Raw genomic sequence first — 18,830 nt, forward strand, 5'->3', positions numbered from 1 at the left:
CATTTATTATTCTCTCTGCTGTTTTACTCATTAGGTAAAAAGGAAAACTAAGACACGTGGATGCAAAACTTGCCCAAAATTGTGTAGGCAGATGTTAGGAGGTCCTTAAGGTTGCTTGAGTGTCAGTTTTGTTCCTGGGTTCCCCTGCTTACGGAAGAATGGAATTATGGAAGAATCAACTAATGTAACTACATACATGACAGTAGTGTATTTCTTTTTGTCTACAGGAATGTGCATGGTTTAGTAAAAACTATTTGGAAATTACTACAAATTCAAGCTATTCAACTTGGAAAAGATGAAGATGAGGCTGTTTGGAATCTGTATGGAATCAGGTTAGTTTCACATTTGTTTTATTTAGATACCATGATAACTTTTTGTCTGATTTCCAGAAAAAACATAGATTAAGTATTGATACTGGCTTTCGGTCTGTCTCTCTTTTTTTTTTTTTTTTTTTTTTTTTTAAATACTGTGCAGGTAATCAAGCACTGCCACAGGTTGCCCACAGAGGTTGTGGAATCTCCATCCTTGGAGATATCAAAACCTTGACTGCATGTGATCCTGGGCAGCTTTCACTAGCTGACTCTGCTTGAGCACATGGGTTGGACTAGATGATCTGAGGAGGTCCCTTCCAACCTAAATGATTCTCTGATTCTGTGATTTTTTGGTTGAAAGTGTTAGAGTTTTATGGCACAGGGATAAGATTGCCACCATAAGCTCAAAAGGGGCAATGGCAACATGAAAGCTGTGTGCGAGAAAGAACAAATAAATACTGGGACCTGTTCAAATACAGTAGCTGGATGATTGCTTATAGTCCTTTTAGTAAGTCTTTTATTGTAAGACTGTGGACCACTTCTCTCTCACTTGTTTTTCCTGCTCTATTCCTGTTATCAAAGCAAGGTTCCCAAATACTTTTACAGTTGAAGTGGTTGCCATGTAAAAATAAATGTTTTAAAGATGCATCTGGAGCTACTCATATAAAGCTGCTTGTCATGTAATAGCAGCCTTCCTGAGGGGACATCTTAGTGACTTCATCCAGCTCTTGAGAAACCATGAGTCAGACATTAACAGCTGCTATTGTATCTTTTCTGGAGAAGGTCTGAGCTTGGTAGAAGTCATGAACGTTTTTCAAGTTGCTTTCTATGCAGTTAAGAGGTATCATTTTACCAGGCTGTAGCTATAATGCTTTAAGGATATAAAAGGCACTGTTTGGAATATGGGAATCATGTCTTTACTTAAGCAAAACGAAATGGTGAAGAAACATTAAACAGACTTTGGAGTGCTGGATGTGCTTGCATTCCTGAAATCCTGGGTGCCTTTGTTTTTCTAGCTATATCAGTTCTTTTGACAAAGTCCACGATCGTATACAACAGTTCTAATTGAAAAGGCAGGTAATGAAGGGTAGTAAGATGGAACTCTCTTGGAGACTCTCTCATTAGTAGTAAATAAACTTATTCAAAGTTTCCTGCTAGAAGAGGCTAAGTTAAAGCAACTTAATCCAGGCTCTGTGTGAAAAAGAGGGTAGTAGGATGTGGCTGGAATAAAGAAATAGCCTTTCCCCAGTAGGGTGAGGAAAGATTATTACTTTTCTTCCCCCCCCACCTACCAAAGGAAAAAGTGCTGGTAACATACAAGGAAGGTGAAATTTGATTATTCAGAATGGTTTAAAGTAATAGAGAACTGAAAATAAGCATCAGACATAAGTAGTCAATACATTTTTTGTTTTTACTTTTGCTTCCAGTTAACTTCAACGAATAGAGATGTCAGATTGTTTGACTTTGTTTTGAAGATCTAGTATGTGAAGGCCCTGTGATTTTGAGACCTGACTTTTGGGTTGTAGTGTACAGAAAGGCCTGTCTTTATTCAGTGACTTCTTAGAATGCAGCTACAACAATTGTTATCTATCAAGTGCCATTAAAACTTGATTTGTGAAAGAAATAAAAGAATGTATACAATAGCTCACCAACAATAATCTCCTATTATGGTTTTCATATATTACGCTGTCAACTTTGCGAAAGTATTCCATATGGAAATCATCAACGAAGAATCAAAAAGCACCAGTATGTTCTCAAGTAGTTTGCTATTGTCATCTCTCTTGGGACATTTTAAAACCGGTATTACAGGGTAATAAATAAACTTGGTTTAGACCAATGTTAATTCTGGACAATAGAATTACTTTTATAATACTGCTGCTTGTGATGATCTAATATCATGCACAGTTCCTGAAAAGAAATGGGAGAAAATAATGTCTTGCAGTTCTGGGGGTTTTGTCTGTTTACGTTGTATTGGGTTTGTCAGGGATGGAGTTAGCTTTCCCCATCATAGCAGCCATCATAGTGCTGTGCTTTGTATTTGCAGCTAGAAGGGTGTTGATAACACACCAGTGGTCTGGCTGCTTCTGAGCAGTGCTGTCTCTCCAGCCCAATCCCACCTCTTCAAAGGCCAGTAAGGTGGGGGTGGGCAAGACTTTAGGAGGGGACATAGCCAGGACAGCTGACTCAAACTGACCAAAGGGATGTTTCATACCATATGGCATGATGCTCAGCAATAAAAGCTAAGAGAAAGGAGGACAGGGGAGATAAATTCATTATGAAGGTGTTTGTCTTCCAAAACGACCATTACGCGTACTGAAGCCCTGCTTCCCAGGAAGTGCTGGACATTGCCTGCTGATGGGAAGTAGAGAATAAATCATTTTGTTTTTCTTTGCTTTCAAGTATGGCCTTTGCTTTTCTTTATTAAACTGCCTTTATCTCAACCTACAAGTTTTTAATCTCGTTTTCTCCCCATCCTGCTGAGGAGGGGAAGTGGGAGAGCGGCTTGGTGGGCACCTCGCAGCCAGCCAAGTTCAACCCACCACATAGGTTTTCTGATTTCATCTAGGGAAGCTTCTGTAGTTTTAATGCTGGGATTCTCTACTTTCTGTAAGCAGATTAACCTTGAAAAATAGAGAAGGGTTTACCTCTGTTCCTACAGAAAGTAGGAAATGTTCCTTTCACCCTAGTAAGTTGATAGAAAACTGCATCATATAACACTGAATTTTGGGATTCCTAGTTGTTTCCATAAGCTGTGTAAATACCACTGTTTGGCTTTTTTTTTTAATTACTTGTATTCCAGTGTGGATAAATACGAAAACAACTATGCTAGGGTTTTTTTAAGGATATGTGAAAAAAGTTATGTGATTTTTTTAAATTCACATATGGGATGATCTGTACTTTTTGTTGCAAGTTAGGACCAGCTGTAGCAGAGACAGAAGTGGTCTGCAAGTTGGTCTCACTGTGCATTCCCAGTGGTTTTATCTTGTCTGGCATAAAGTCGTCTGTTTCCTATGCGTATTAATAAAGCTGTCCAGTAACCTAAGCTCAAGCTGAATTGAGTGGGAGGGCAAGGAAGAGCAGTTTTTGATGAGTGCTTGTCAACGTTCTCGGTGCAGGTGAGTTACGACATGCACGTACAGAACTTTGGCTATAAATTTTTGCTGAAAGCTATTAACTTTTTTTAATGAACTAGTATTTTACATTATTCTTAATGATTCGCCATGTTTTTATTGTCTTAAAATTCTGGAGAGCTGCCAACTTTCTGAAATCAAAATTCAGAGCAGGTAGAAAAATGCTTTAAAAATGCATATTTGATGGAGTAAAGTGCTATTCCTTATTTCTGAAAGGGCCAGGGTCACAGTTGCATAGGCAGAAAAGTATGTTGACTGCAGACGTTGTTTCCTCGTACAGAAAAAGCAATCTGTCACTGAATTTGTGCCCTAAATCAGATTGGAGCTCTCTTGTGTTCAGAGATACAACAAAAAAGTTACGATGACCTAAAAGTTAAAAATATTTTTTGTTTTATTGTTGCCCCTCACATAAGATTTATCTTTGTTTCCCTAGACACTTATGTGTTTACAGGTGCATAGCTGCTGTGTCTGGTAGTGCATTTTGCTTTATCCTGAACCGACCGGCAATAATTTAGGGTAGTAGCACTATAATGTCATTTAAAGATGTGCGTTTTACAGTGCTGTGCTAGTAATTCTTAAGTTAGTATTGATGATAAATTGCATCTACACGCCTCATTTTTCCTACTGCTAATAGTGTTATCAAATGGAAATTTTTTGGGCTGCACATTTTGGTGTTTTATTATTAATCACCGTTCACCATGGAGCTTAGCTGATCTCTTTCATCATCCAGTTCAGTGCAGTTGTATTGGTTTCAGAACACACAAAATCTGTCATAAAAGCCTTGCTTTTTTTCTGGATAGTAAGCCATTTTACTTTTAGAATCGATGTGTCACATGTGCTGACTTTATGAAGGTTCCACTGACTTCAGTGTCATAGCAGCACTTAGATGACTGGAGACATATTCTTCTCACTAGGAAAAGTAACTAGTTCTTAGAATGACAAAGGTATTGAAATGAGCAGCTGCTATAACTCTGTATGTCTACGCAGGGCTAAGTACTTTCAAGGTCCTGGCATGGTATGTGAACAGTATTTGTAGCTTGCTGCCTGATAAATGATACTGCCTATAGTCTTGCTGGATTCAAGTACCAGACAGGCAACAAGTTTTTTGTCTCTTGCATGCTGTCATCTCGGAAAGTTTCAATGAGGCAATAACCTTAGCCTGTCTAGTCTTCATACGCAGATTGTAAAAGACTCTGTAACTTTAGTAAAAATGTTTACAAAATCACAGAAGGTGGACATATGAAGACCATTAATGTAAATTAACAAATTTTAGAGAAATGAATGTGGGAAGTTCCAGGCTTCTAGCCCCAAATATGAAGGCCAGACCTGTAATAAATGCATACTTGTGATCTTAGTATCTGTTTTCTGAACATGCTTAAAGTAGTCTATTACATCAGCCAGCTTTCTGAAAGTCTCTGTCTTCAAATTATTTATTTGCCTGAACAGAAACACAACTCTTTGGAAGAAAAGTTGTTTGAGGAGCAGAGGGAGAACCCAGCGGAAAAAGAACACAAACCAAAAAACCCACCCACAAAAAAACAACCAAAAAACCCTCACAAAACCAAAACAACTATCTTCTGAGTTTGATAAATTGTTCCAGTGACTGATTCTTCCTTGGTGAAAATACATTCTTTTATTTTTAGTCTGAATTTGCCAGTTTCAGTTACCAATCTCTGATTCTTATATGCTAGCTTGACATGTCTTGTTGTATGAAATTTCTGTTCTCAATGAAGATACTTCAGCTGCAATGACACTATCCCTTAATCTAATCCGTGTTAGCTTGTGCTTACACTGACAGATGTGTTTTTTCCAGGCCTTCATGAGACAGCCATGAGAATAATAAAATTTCTCCAGATTTTTAATAACTGACTTGAAAGATGGGCACAGGAATAGGAGTGTGGCCTGTAGATTGAGGGAAATGATTATGCTTTTTTCTTGGCACTTAGAGACAGTATCTGGAGCACTGTGTCCAGTTTTGGGGCCTCCAGTACAAGAAAGAAGTGATAAACTGGAGCAAGTTTAGTGGAGGGCCTCTAGGGTGGTCACAGGGCTGGAACACATGCTGTTCGCTGAGGGAATTGGGTATGTTTAGGCTGGAGAAGAGACCACTTGGAGGGGACCTAACTGCAACCTTCCCAAGGACTGAAGAATATATAGAATAGACTACTTCAGTTGGAAGGGACCTACAGCGATCACCTGGTCTGACTGCCTGACCACTCCAGGGCTCCCTAAAAGTTAAAGCCTATTATTGAGGGCATTGTCCAAATGTCTCTTAAGCACTGACAGGCATGGGGCATTGGCCACCTCTCTAAAGGAGCCTGTTTGACCACCCTCTTGGTAAAGGAATGGTTCCTTGTGTCCAGTCTAAACCCCCCCAGTGCAGCTTTGAGCTGTTCCCATGCATCCTGTCGCTGGATCCCAGGCAGAAGAGCTCAGCACCTCCCTCTCCACTTCCCTGCCTCAGGAAGCTGAAGATAGCAATGTGGTCACCCTTCAGCCTCCTTTTCTCCAAACTAGAAAAACCCAGAGTCCTCAGCCGCTCCTCACAGGACATGCCTTCCAGCCCTTCCACCAGCTTTGTTTCCCTCCTCTGGATGCATTCAAGGACCTTCACATCCTTTTTAAATTGTGGGGCCCAGAGCTGCACACAGGACTCAAAGGGAGGCCACACAATGCTAAATACAGCGGGACCATCACCTCTCTTGACTGGCTGCTTATGCTGTGTTTGATGCACCCCAGGATGCGGGTTGCCCTCTTGGCTGCCAGGGCACACTCACATTGAGCCTGCTGTCAACCAGCACCCCCAGATCCCTTTCTGCAAGGCTGCTCTCCAGCCACTCCTCTCCCAGGTTAGACTTGTGTCCAGAGTTACTCCATCTCGGGTGCAGAAGCCAGCATTTGTTCTTGTTAAGTTTCATGCCATTAATGCTCCAGTCTATCCAGTGCCCTCTGCAAGGCCTCCTGTCACTTGAGAGGGTCAACAGCACCTCCCAGTTTGGTATCACCAGCAAACTCACTAATTGTGCATTCAACTCCTGCATCCAGATCACTGGTAAATATATTGAACCCTATTCTGGCCCTAGAATTGAACCCTGAGGAACACCACTGGTGACCGGTCCCCAGCCAGATGTAGCCCCGTTCACTACAACCCTTTGAGCCCTGCTGTCCAGCCAGTTCTCCACCCAGTGTACCATCAACCTGCTTATCCCACAGTTGGACAACTTGTCCAGAAGGGTGCTGTGAGAGACAGTATCAAAGGCCTTACTAAAATCTGAAAAAGCTGCATCTGCCATGTTCCCTTCACACACTAGGTGGGTAAGCTTATCATTGAAGGATATCAAATTAGTTAAACAGGACTTTCCCTTTGTGAACCCATGTTGACTGTGCCTGATGACTGCATTGTTCTTTAAATGCTTTTCAATAGTACCCAGTATAATCTTCTCTATAATTTTTCCATGAACTGAGGTTAGACTAACAGGTCTGTAGTTTCCTGGGTCTTCCCTCTCGCCCTTTTTGTAGACTGGAATAACGTTGGCTAGTTTCCAGTCAGCAGGGACCTCCCCAGACTCCCAAGACCTTTGGTAGATGAAGAAGAAGAAGAAAGATTACCAATAATGCAGAGCCTTATTCTTGGTGGAAGAACAATGGGTGGTGAGCATAAGTTTAAAACCAGGAGTTTCTGACTGGATATAAGGAAAAATGTTTCACTATGAGCACTGGAGCACGTTGTGCAGAGAGTGGAGGTAAACTTTCTCTATGCTGAATACAACACTGAAATAAGATGGCATCTGCAACTTTTGGAATTATCCCAGTCATAGGCTGCAAAAGACTTTAGTGCTGAGACTGAAATCTACTGCGATGTGCTACCCCTCCTGCCCCAATACCCATTAGGCAGGGGTACCCTGCTTTCCACAGTGATTTTTGACAATTCCAAATAGAATCTCATCTAATGTTCTATTTGCTAGAACATGGATCAGTAAGTGTGCAAAACTATATGCTTTCATGCTGCTGAGTGGTTTGGAAGCGGAGTTTTGTTATATTTTTGCTTCCCTTTTTGTTCATGTGATTTTTCTAAATGCTAGGACAGTACTAGCTTAAAAGCTGTTAGTTAATCCAGACAAAAAGCTAAATACCTGCTCCTGAAGATCCTGTCCAGCTACTTTATTTTTAATTCTTCTTCTTGGGTGTGTATATGGTCTCATTACCTTAGCACGAGATCACTTCCAAATTTAACTGACTTTTTTCAGTAGAGTAAGCTGAAAGCTACTAATTATTCTTTTATAAAGATTTAAATACGATATGTTAAATTTCCTATCTTTTAAGCTTCATTAAAGAAGTGCCAGACGTAAGATATCAGGTTCCATTGCTAAATTTCCTTCTGTCTGTAGGTACAATAGCTTTTTAATTGCTCTCAGTTCCGTTAGCCCATATGGGTGGTTATTTTCCTTGATTTTATTGCTCAGACACTATTTATGGTTTTTCAGCTCTGTTGTTGGTTTTGTAATTATTTCCACTATTTAAGTCACCTTACTAAGAATGTTTACTTCCTCATGTATTATGATAATAAATTAGCGTTATTTGCCATGTTCATAGCAAATAGATTTTGAAGATAGGTTTGTGGTCATAATTCCGAGTCTTGGTAGTGTACAGCTCTAGTGTGTCTGTATATGGAGATGACTTAGCAGCAGTTTTATTTATCTGACTTTATTGCATTCCTGTGGATTTCTGCTGTTTTCTTAAAGGCAGTTGTCTTCATGTCTACATAGAAATCATCTGACTTTGGTTTAACCTTCTTGCTGACAAGTTATATTCTAAATATTCTTATCGTTTAGACCTCTAGGCTGATGTTCTGAGTGCTACAATTAAGTCTCTCTCAATAAATGAAAGTTTTTTCTTGATGCCTAACAGCATATTAACAACACTTTTTGCTTTGTGAATATCCTTCCATGGCAAGAAGTGCTTTGTCAGTCAGAGCAAATTTTGTACATACTCCCACCTTAAGATCCAACGTAGTTTGAAGCTTTTGAAGAGAAGCGGTTGATCAAAACTTATTTTCTCTTCAGGTAGCTCAGAATTCTTATTAAGATTTTTTGGTAGCATGTAAGGACACTGCAGTTATGTGCTGTTTCCTGAGCTATTGAAGTAGATATTTGCAGTCTCCTTGGTTGTTAGCTCTATTCTGACCACATTGCAAAGAAAACAAGAGGCATTAAGTATGTAAAATATTCTATAACCAGCTTTCATAATTTGGTGGGCCTTTCATTTGGCTAATGGCGATGTTTATTACTCTCTGATTATCCTCAAAACTAGTCAGTAGCCCAGAATTCAAACAATGTTAACACTGAGACTGTAAAATAACATAGTAAGGAGCACTTCTTTTAGTTTAAGGATATGTCTGCTAAATTATGTTTTTTCAGAAACAGTATCTTACTAGGCATAGCATAACTGAACATTCCTGTTTATAGCAGGTAAGTATTACCTTTAGCTCGCTTAAAGGAAGCCTTAATACACCATCACATTATGTAATTCAAATTTCCTATGTAATAGAAAAAAACTAGATACATATTTTTAATTCTTTTATGGGATTCTTGCAGATCTCATTCACATCACCTGGAGCTGGGTTTGTTTGGTGCTGCTCAAGATGAAGCCTGTGTTGTAGCACAATGCTATTGAATACAAGTGTGTCTTGACGAATGTTGTCTTCTGTAATAAAAAGACTGCTTCAGATCTTGGGCTTTCTGCTTTTCACAGGTTTTTAAAACAACTGTAACAAACAAACCAAATATCATTATAAATCCTTTCTAAAAGGCTTATTTGGCTATATCATTCACTGTAGTAAAATTAACAGTATATCAAGAAAACTAACAGTTTTTTCACTGCAGTGTTCCATATGTGGTCTGCTTTAAGTGAGACAGTTCACATGCATGAAAGTCACATTGGCCTGTAAACACATGTAGGGAGCTTTAATGTTATGTTAGAGGTGTGCGGGTGTTTGTGCTGTCCTTCTCTCTCTCTCTCTCTTTTTTTTTTTTTTTTTCCAAATTCTTTCTCACTTTTATTTAAAAGGCATGGTAAGTGTCTGAGGCAGTCTCTCTTGAGATGTACTACTTCAGTTGGTGGATCTCAGGTCATCTAGTGCTATACAGGTAAAACTGACTGAAAATCTCTCTGGTGTGTAGCACAGATTTGTTGGACATGTGAACAGGAAGGATGGTTGACCAAACTGAAGGTGGTGGTCTGCATCATCTGCAGTTCCTAGATTTATGCTGCCTCTCTCTGTGGCTGCCACCCTTGTGTGGTGTGCGTGCATTTGTTGTCTTTCCATTTATTCATATAGCCCTGCTCTTTCACATGTGTCTAGCAGATCTGTGGGAATCAGCAAGACTCTTCTCTTCTGACTTTTCTCTGTTGCTATTAGGCAAGTTTTTTCTGCTCTGAGAGCAGGGAAGTATCTGGTTGTCTGCTGTGAAGCTATTGGTATCCCAGAGAAGAATCTACACTACTCTGCTTGTAGTTGGCTGAAGCAGGAAAGGAAACTGGGGGAAATAAGGACACTTAGCAGGCAGGTGGGAATAAGGGGGCCAGTCACAGCAAGGACAGTGGGTAACCTCCAGAAGGAGTTGATGGAGGTGGTGATGAACCTGCCTTCACAGCACTGGTTCTTTCCAACTTCCCACCTCTCCAGGAAATTTAATGTTCACACTCTCATATTGTGTTTTCCTTTCTTACGCTAACTTGCTCTAGTCAAATGACTTTGATTTTGCTTCTGACAGAACAAATTATATGCTTCAGGTTCCTCTCCTGCCCAGCTTTTCCTCCACCTGCTACTGTACCAGGGTAGTCACTTTGATGCGAGCGTCACACTTCTTGGTGGTACAGATGGCCTTCAGTCATTGACTTTGGAGGTGGGGAAGGTGTTGGTGATAGATTAATCTGAGAAGAACAGGTGACTACTAGGCCTCAGTGACCTTTTCAAATGCAACCATTGTCAGAGGGCTGGCAGTAAAGTGGAGTTCTCTAGGCTGGTGGTGTGGGCAGCCTTTCTCCTTTCCTGCTTCTTTCACTACCTGAAAAAAAAAGGGGAGAAAGAAATAAATGTTGGGAGCAGATTTCAAGTAGTACATGGGATGACGGTCACCTTGATTGGTCTCAGGTGCTGAAGGTTTGTACCTATGCTTGAAAGACTGGACTGATGTGTGATGTGGTTCAAATTTTTCTGTGATATTACTTGGAGCCCACTGCTAGAGCCTTGCGCTGCTACCAGTGACTCAAATCAGGCCACATGTTTGAACAGTGATCCTTAGACATTTATTTAAAAAAAAAAAAAAGAAAAATCAGACCAAGACTTTTTGAATAGTGATTTTGTTTTAATCTTGTTTCCCAAAGTTCCTATAAAATGTGCTCTTTTGACGGTGTAGCAGTCTTGGCAGAGCTGGTAAAGGGAGTTCGTAATACCAGGGGGGTAAATTCCATCTTTCTACAGCTGCTTTTATTTTGAAGACAGTCTGGCACACTCGCTTTCTGCGTTATAGATCCAAATGTGATTTCTTTGTGTTTCAGGAACACTCCTCATCCATTAATCAGTGTCCTTGAAAACAGGCCTGATTGCTGGCCGGTTCTACTGCAGCAGATAACAGTATTTTTCCATCAGTGTCCAGAGAGGTAAGTGAATGAATAATTAAAAAATAGCAAATGTAGATAACTTTATCATATCACTGTAACTTTTTTCTTGAAGGCAGCTGCAATGAGCAGTAAGAATTCCGTCTTTTAAGAAAGATTATAAAATTTAATGACACCATTTAAAGGTTAAAAATAGAATATTAATAAAATACTAGAATAATCCATCAAAAATTGATTTTCATAGTTTCTTCTTAACTCTTTTATGTTGATATGATTTTTATGGATGTGGAAAAATTAGTGCAAAATTGATAGCATCTTTGGAATTTTTTTTTTTAAAAAGAAGCAATTTTGATTGTTTGCTTTGTCAAGGTTTTGACTGCTTAATCAAAAAAAATGACTCATATGCAGGTATAACTCATCTATACAAAATGGTGGGATGATAATGGGAAAGCACGGATGATTATATGTCACAATAAAGGATGAGGTCTTTAAAAATGATGTATGCTTCTTGATTTAAAAAAAAAAAAATAGAAAAAATCAGTGGCACAGCCTTACAGAATATCTTTAACAATGAACAAATATCCAAGCTACCAACAATTTCAACATTTCTTCACGCTTACCTCCAAGGAACTTGTCCAATAAAGCTTCAGTGTAAGATATCAAATGCTATAGCAGCCTTAAAGCCAAATGTTTTCAGTGATTTTACACCTATATGTGTGCTTTTCAGATAAAAACTGTCTCTTTTCTCCTGTTTTCTGGAAGACTCATACAAATCCAACAGAGTAACAGTACAGTGAAATTGTCTTCTGTATTCTGTTGCTCTGAGTAAACAAATAAGTTTATTAATCTCTTAAATTTCTAGTGGGCCTAGACTACCTGATCAACAGTGAGACTTTCAAGCAAAAGTGTGTTTTGTTCAATTTAATTGATGGGAGTATTTTTAAAATACTGCTTGTAGACTTGTTCTCCTACTCAGCTGCTGAATCTGGGACTTGTGAAGAGTCCTGTCAGATGTCTGAATGATGGAATGAACTGTGCATTTTTTTGGTGGTGGCTTGTTTTAAATAAAAACAAGAGTTGTTCTTGCTGAAAAGGATAGTATCAAACTTCCTTTGCCACTTTTTGTGCAAAGGTTTCTGTGGAATAAAGTTCTAGACTGAGAATAGGAATCATAGAATCATTTAGGTTGGAAAAAACCCTTAAAAACATCGAGTTCAACCATTAACCTAACGCTGCCAAGTCCACCACTAAACCATGTCCCTAAGCATGACATCAACAAGCACAACATATGTTGATGTAGATCTATTACTGAGTTCTTTGTAAAGCTCTGCATCAGGGCTGAGTCTTTTTTTAAAACTGACTTTTGATTTTGATTCCCTGTTTATTTGTTTATGTATTGATCATTAGCTTTATTTCATTATTTTAATAAAGTTAAGAACAGCTGGTACTCCTAACATGGTCAAGCCAAAAGAATTGTTCTGTGATAAATTTTTTACTGGGAAACCATCTTGGTTAAAGCAGTTCCTGTTTCATGTAATTATTTAAGACCATTGGGCAAAAACTGGCAAGGAATGGATGGCTCTTTTTAATTGAAATTAGGTTTTATGTGTTTTAAAAAGATATTTCTGAATAGTCTTGTCCAAATGCTACTTCAGAATGGCACACTAGGCTCTCATGACATTCAGCAAAGAAAGTCACTTTCTTGAATTGATGAGGAAAAAAAAAAAAAGAATAAAATTAAGAGTGTCATAATCTGCGAGTACGTATTGCACTTCATTGTATGGTTGCTCTATAAGTTCTCATGACAGTACTCTGTGCTAGTAAGTCAAAGGGTTTTTGTGAGATTTAGTAATGCCTTTCATAACACCTTTCTGTTAATTGCATCCTGTAAGTTATTGCAGGGAGTGTCACATTGCTTGGGTTTTCCTTGTCATTAAGTTTTCATCAGAAAGCAGTCTTGACAAACTTATTTCTTGAACTGCAGGGCACAGAGTTCATGTGTTGGCATAATGGCTCCATTTCTAAGATATCTGTATTGCGAACCATCTCAGTTACGGGAATATGCTGAACTGCGAATGGGTTTACTTAAGATCTTACTTCAGCCTCATGGTCCAAAGCACAAAGAAGCACCCTCCGTGCTGGAATGCCAGATTCTTCAACTTCTGTATGATTTGATTCCACACCTTCAGGTACAATTGTTGCCTGACCCCACCTTTTACAAATAAGTGCTATCAAAGCAGTGATAGTATTATTATTATTATTGCCTTTCACGTGTGCAAATATAGCATTCTCTTCCATTTCCTATAGACCTGATTTGTTGGTAGTACAGAAATCTAACAAACTTTCTCTTTCTGGTAGAAGGTAAAACTTTTTAATTGTTCAGATCTGGTACACCTGATAAGGTGTAAACTGAAGCACATGTTTACCATAATTATTTGCCACTAGTTGCCTCAGTAAACATACAGTAAACTTGTAGAGATACCTATGAGAGAGAGAATGTTGTTAAATGGTAAGATATTTGTCAAAAACATACAGTTTTTAACTTAACATGGATAATATTAAAATGAAACAAACTATATGAGAAGCATGATTTACGTACACCTAGATATTCCTTTCTCACTGTTTGTAATAGAGGGGTTAGTGGATCTGAAGACAAAACTTAATCCCTCTGGAATATGCTGAAGTTTTTGAATGTATCTTTAAGTTGCACAATGATACTTGCTAGGAGCTAGGGATTTAATCTTTCTGTCCCCTTTTGTTAGGGGTCTTGGGTGTTGGTTAAGGTTAATAGGTCTGCTGTGTGTCACGCTTTACTGTGACATTGGTTAAGCTTTTTGTACCTCGGTACCTTTTGCTTCCTCTTTAATATTAGAGCAGCATCTTCAGTTTCAAATATATTCAGTCAAACATGAGGTCCTATGGTATTATTGCTATAGAGAGAAGGTTTGATAACATTGACAATGTAAAGCTAAGTAGGCTTGATATAAGGATATTTGGTAGCATCTTCCTCCTGAGGAATTTTACTAGTAAAGTCTACTTTCTACTGGTAGCTACTTTTCACAATCTTTTGGACAAATAATTTGTGTTATACGCATTTACCTTGGTTCCGGTCTACTCTTTGTGATTACAGGTAGATGCTGACTTTTTCTAGTTGAGAGGATGTTTCTTACTTTGTCTTGATTCTACTGGAACTTCAGTATAACATTGTGTCTTGAATGTATGACCAAGCTTCTAACTTGGTAACATTTAGCCATAAAAATGGCACTGAAGGAGACTTATAAAATTAGTTATGAACCTTTCTTTCCTCCATGCTTGTTGGCACTTTTTTTTTACTAGAAATCTGTTGCATTTTTTTAAAACTCGTATTAACACTTGAATGTTTCTGTCTTGCCTGAGATACAGCTTTCACAATGGAAAGGGAAATACTTCCTTCAAGAAGCCTGTTTGATGGACTGTTTTATAACCTGTCATTCCTTCTCCTTCTTTCTCTGAACTTCATGTTCTTCTTATCCTTCCTTTAAGCTTAGTCTTATTTAATCCTCTGTATTGTATAAATGCTGAAATGCTTCCTAGTCATTTTGTCTGACAGTATCAACAAAGCTGTCAAAAGTACAGCTGGTCACCCACAGACTTTTTTGCTGAAAAAAAATCAGTGGACATGAGGCTTCTGATTAGAGCAGATTATTCATAGAATTTATTCCAGGGACTAAAAATAAGGATGTTATCCTTAATGCTCGCTCCAGAGTTTAGATCAGAACAACTGGGTTTATCTGGAACTAGAATTTTCAAGAGCAGAAATGCTCTCATGTAATACATTAGGATTTTGAGGTAACCTGCTTCTTGAAACCTCTTTACTTGGCTTCCAAGTATGGAGATACTTGGATATCGCACTTCAGTTTTTCATTTTTGTAGTAAGTAGATTACATGGCGGTCTAGAAGCAGATAACGCCACTCCCTTTCTCTTTTGAGACGTATGTTAAGATCTTGGTTACATTACAGAGGAAATGTCCTAGAGCAGGATGTTGCCGTTACAAGAATATTTACCTGCTGTATGAAATCTTGACACAATTTGTTTTAGGTTGCTGAGAGAACCCCGAGAACTGAATTGATTTGCTATCGCTTTTGAGGAAAAAGGGATTTTTCTTATCAGCTACCAAGAAATCTTTTTATTCTTTCACACGTTTCTAATTTTACTTCAAAACATTAAATAGCAGAACATCTATTGTTTTTTTTCAGGGAAGTTGGATAAGAGATTCCTGGGTTTAGTTTATAAATTAGTTTCTTCAATGTCTTAGTAATATTTGCAATGGAAATATTGCAGAGCTATATAGAACTAATTCTAAACTTGGGGAATTCTGCATAGATAGGGAAGGGGAACTAAACCAGAATGCGTTTTGGTTTTTGTTTTATTTTTTAACTGCCTCTCTACAGCTTAAAGACTTACTGCAAGTTACAGAAGGCATGTTTTTTCTGCAAGAGCTATTCCTCAGCCTACTGCGCTATCCTGTGTTTTGGAAAGTTCAGTTATCCCAGTTATGTCTGCAACTGTTATGCTTCTCTGAAGTGTGTTTAAATGTAACGGGAGAATGCTCATCTTTGATGTCCTTAATGGAGAACAACTTTGAGCTCTTAAAAAAGGTAAGAGTTCATGGGGAAAAAATAAAATAGTTGTATTAAATTTCAAGAATGTCATGTTTAAGGCAGTATTTAGAGACATTAATACATGGCATTCATCTGCAAGTGACCAATGTTGTTTCAAAAGCTTGTATGTTTTTTTTTTTTTCTTGATTGAAGACCTTCAGAAGGCAAAAGCTTAACTGGTTCTGTATATGTCAGTTAACATTTTAGTATGGGAGTTGGTTTAAACTGAGCTAAAATGATTTGAACAAAGTAACAAATTACAATATTGCAGTTATTCAGTTAAAATACTATTTTTGCACTATTCATGTTCTTGCATGTGCAGTGTCGCTGTGCGTGCACTCACTGTGATCCATGAAGAAACTCAGAGTTTTGGTTGTTGCCCATTTGTACTGTTTAATGCCACTGAGAAACAAAGATGACTTGAACCTCTTTCTTTTTACCTCGTAGGTATTTCCAGTGGAACAGTGTATAATTGGGCTAGCACTTCTACTGCTGCAAACACCAGAAAGTCAGCAAAAGTCTGTTTTGAGTCTAGGTAAAGCTTTTCTTGTGAAAGAGGAATCCACACTCTTAAGACTGTGTCTTTGTTTCTTCATGTTTATGAAAATAAGCACTGCATTCCTGTGAAGTTGGATTTAACATGCTCTGGTCAGACCTGTTGTTATCTCAAACCCCATGGCCCCACGTTGGGTGCCAAAAAAGGACTGTTGTGGTTTAACCCCAGTTGGCAACTAAGCACCGCACAGCCGCTCACTCACCAGCCCCCCTCAGTGGGATGGGGGAGAGAACTGGGGAAAAAAAGTAAAACCCATGGGTTGAGATAAAGACAGTTTAATAGGACAGCAGAGGAAGAGAAAATAATAATAATGATAAAAGAATATGCAAAACAAGGGATGCCCAATGCAATTTCTTACCATCCACTGACTGATGTCAAGCCTGTCCATGAGCAGCGATCGCTGCCCCCCTGGCCAACTCCCCCATTTTATATACTGGGCATGATGTCCTACGGTATGGAATAGCGCTTTGGCCAGTCTGGGTCAGCTGTCCTGGCCGTGCCCTCTCCCAGCTTCTTGTGCACTGGGCAGAGCATGGGAAGCTGAAAAGTCCTTGACTGGTGTAAGCACTACTCAGCAACAACTAAAACATCAGTGTGTTATCAACATTATTCTCACGCTAAATCCAAAACACAGCACTGTACCAGCTACTGGGAAGAAAATTAACTCTATCCCAGCCAAAACCAGGACAGTGGTGATTTTTTTTTTTTTATAAGCAGCATTTTTCCTGAATTTAAAAGGTAATATTTGATCTAATGGCAGTAAAGATACATTTTCCTGCTACACTGACTTTTCCCGTGGATCTTACTGTATTCTAAGCTCCCTGCTATCTTGGAGCTTATCTGTTTCATTTTTGAGTGAACAACAGGATATTCTCAGCTGAGATTCATTCATCCTGAATGGTTTCTTTTGACAGATCCTAAGTGAGCAGGCCTGTCAGTCATGGCAATGTTTGGCTGAGCTTTCGACTTAGCAGTTTTGATTAGTGGAGTTATTCCAGTAAAAGCGAAGGACTGTGCTACATTCCATTATTGTATTTCTTGCTGCCATCTGGTACTTTGCTATAAACAACAGAAATGTATGGGTCTCTAAATAGAATTGGAGTTTTACCAAAAAATCTTTCGCACTTCAACTCTAGTATGCACATACTATAATTCTGGGGACTGTTGACTTTGCTTGACCAGAGTGTTTCCTAGAAAATTTGTGTCATGCCTAGAAGTACAAATTATGTTAGTTCTTTTTTCGCTATGTGATCTTTGTTTTCCTCCACCTTATCTTAAATAGCCTACAAGATCCTTTCCTCTTCAGAAACCCAGAACATCTCAACCACAGCCCTTACTTTGGTGATGCCTGTGCTACAGATCTTATCTTCTACAACGGTTGGGGACTGCCTATCAGAGGATGAATCTGGAACTACCAGGCAGCAGCTGGCTCTAAATCTTTTGGGAATATTGCAGGAGGAAGGTGTGAAGGATAAAAAGGAATTGGTAAAGTTTTTTGTTTTTTTTTTCTTTCTTCTGGGGCAGGTAGGGAATGCATTTAAGAATTTTGCTGTATTATGCCTAGCTGCTTGGGAAAGACTGTACATGTGTGAGCTTCTTTCTGTAATATGTTGTATCGAACCACTCAAAAATATGTATAGTCCATAAAACTAGACTACTGGTAAAGTGGAAGTGTGTTTGTATGCTCGATATTAGTTTAGTTAGGAGAATTTTTTTTTTGTTTTTAGAGACCGTATAGATAAAAGAATTCACCTGCATTGTTAATCAAGTAACAGGATTTAGTAGTAAACAAGGTTATGTATACTTACTTTGTCTCTTTAAGACTTGCTTATTCTACTCATCTATATCCTTTTCCTTACCATCATATGTGACTGTTAGCTACCGTTTTTTCTCCTTTGGCTGAAGAATGTTACGGAGCACATGTGTCACTTACCAAATTTCAGCTCATTATCCTGGATCTTTTTATCTGTGCTGTTTTTTTGTTTGTATTTATTTACTTACGTCCCACTTAGCTGCCCTCCACCCATTTGTCCCATCTGTTCTGAGAACAGCAAGTTCTCAGACAGCAAGTCTCTTTGATGGTGACAGCAAGTCTCTTTGATCAAGATGTGCTTAGCACTGTGGAAGCTAAGCTCCCTTTCTGCTTTACACCCGTTACGTGATGTAGGGAGGGTGGTGATGTGACGAGTTGGAGACAGATGCCATTTCTGAGTTCTGCCATGTCTCCTTGTCCTGGAATCCCTCTGCAACTTCATCTTCCATTTCCACAAATCTGAAAAGACAAGGCCATTTGTACTCCTAATGAAAGATAAATGTTTTAAAGTTCACTAAAACCTACACTCCTTATTCTGCTCTGAAAGAATAGTCTGTGGGATGGCTTTAAGTACAGAAGGCTGCTCACTTCCTTTTAATGGGACTTTCTAGGTGGCAGCCTGTACAGATGTCACTGGAGGTTTGTTTCAGTGAGAGGTGTTCCAAGTACTTCAGTCCTCTATACTCTGTGTCACTGGCCCATCTGTTTTGTTTTCTGTGGTGTTTGAGAAGCTAGTTTAATGTCTTACAAGACTACTG

At 38.8% G+C, this 18,830-nt stretch overlaps 1 protein-coding gene across 5 annotated transcripts in view; it reads left to right on the plus strand.

Moving 5' to 3' along the window:
• FOCAD (focadhesin) overlaps positions 1–18,830 on the plus strand; it is a 122,574-nt gene that overhangs the window by 18,754 nt on the left and 84,990 nt on the right. For all 5 annotated transcript variants that reach the window (XM_082335502.1, XM_082335503.1, XM_082335505.1 and 2 more), the window contains exons 6-11: positions 228–332; positions 11,003–11,104; positions 13,047–13,251; positions 15,494–15,700; positions 16,151–16,238; positions 17,542–17,744. In XM_082335502.1, the coding sequence (XP_082191628.1) occupies positions 228–332; positions 11,003–11,104; positions 13,047–13,251; positions 15,494–15,700; positions 16,151–16,238; positions 17,542–17,744 (910 nt within the window). The remainder of the gene's footprint in view (positions 1–227; positions 333–11,002; positions 11,105–13,046; positions 13,252–15,493; positions 15,701–16,150; positions 16,239–17,541; positions 17,745–18,830) is intronic.

Source organism: Platalea leucorodia (genome assembly GCF_965183815.1).
Source record: "Platalea leucorodia genome assembly, chromosome: Z".
Taxonomy (NCBI): Eukaryota; Metazoa; Chordata; class Aves; order Pelecaniformes; family Threskiornithidae; genus Platalea; species Platalea leucorodia.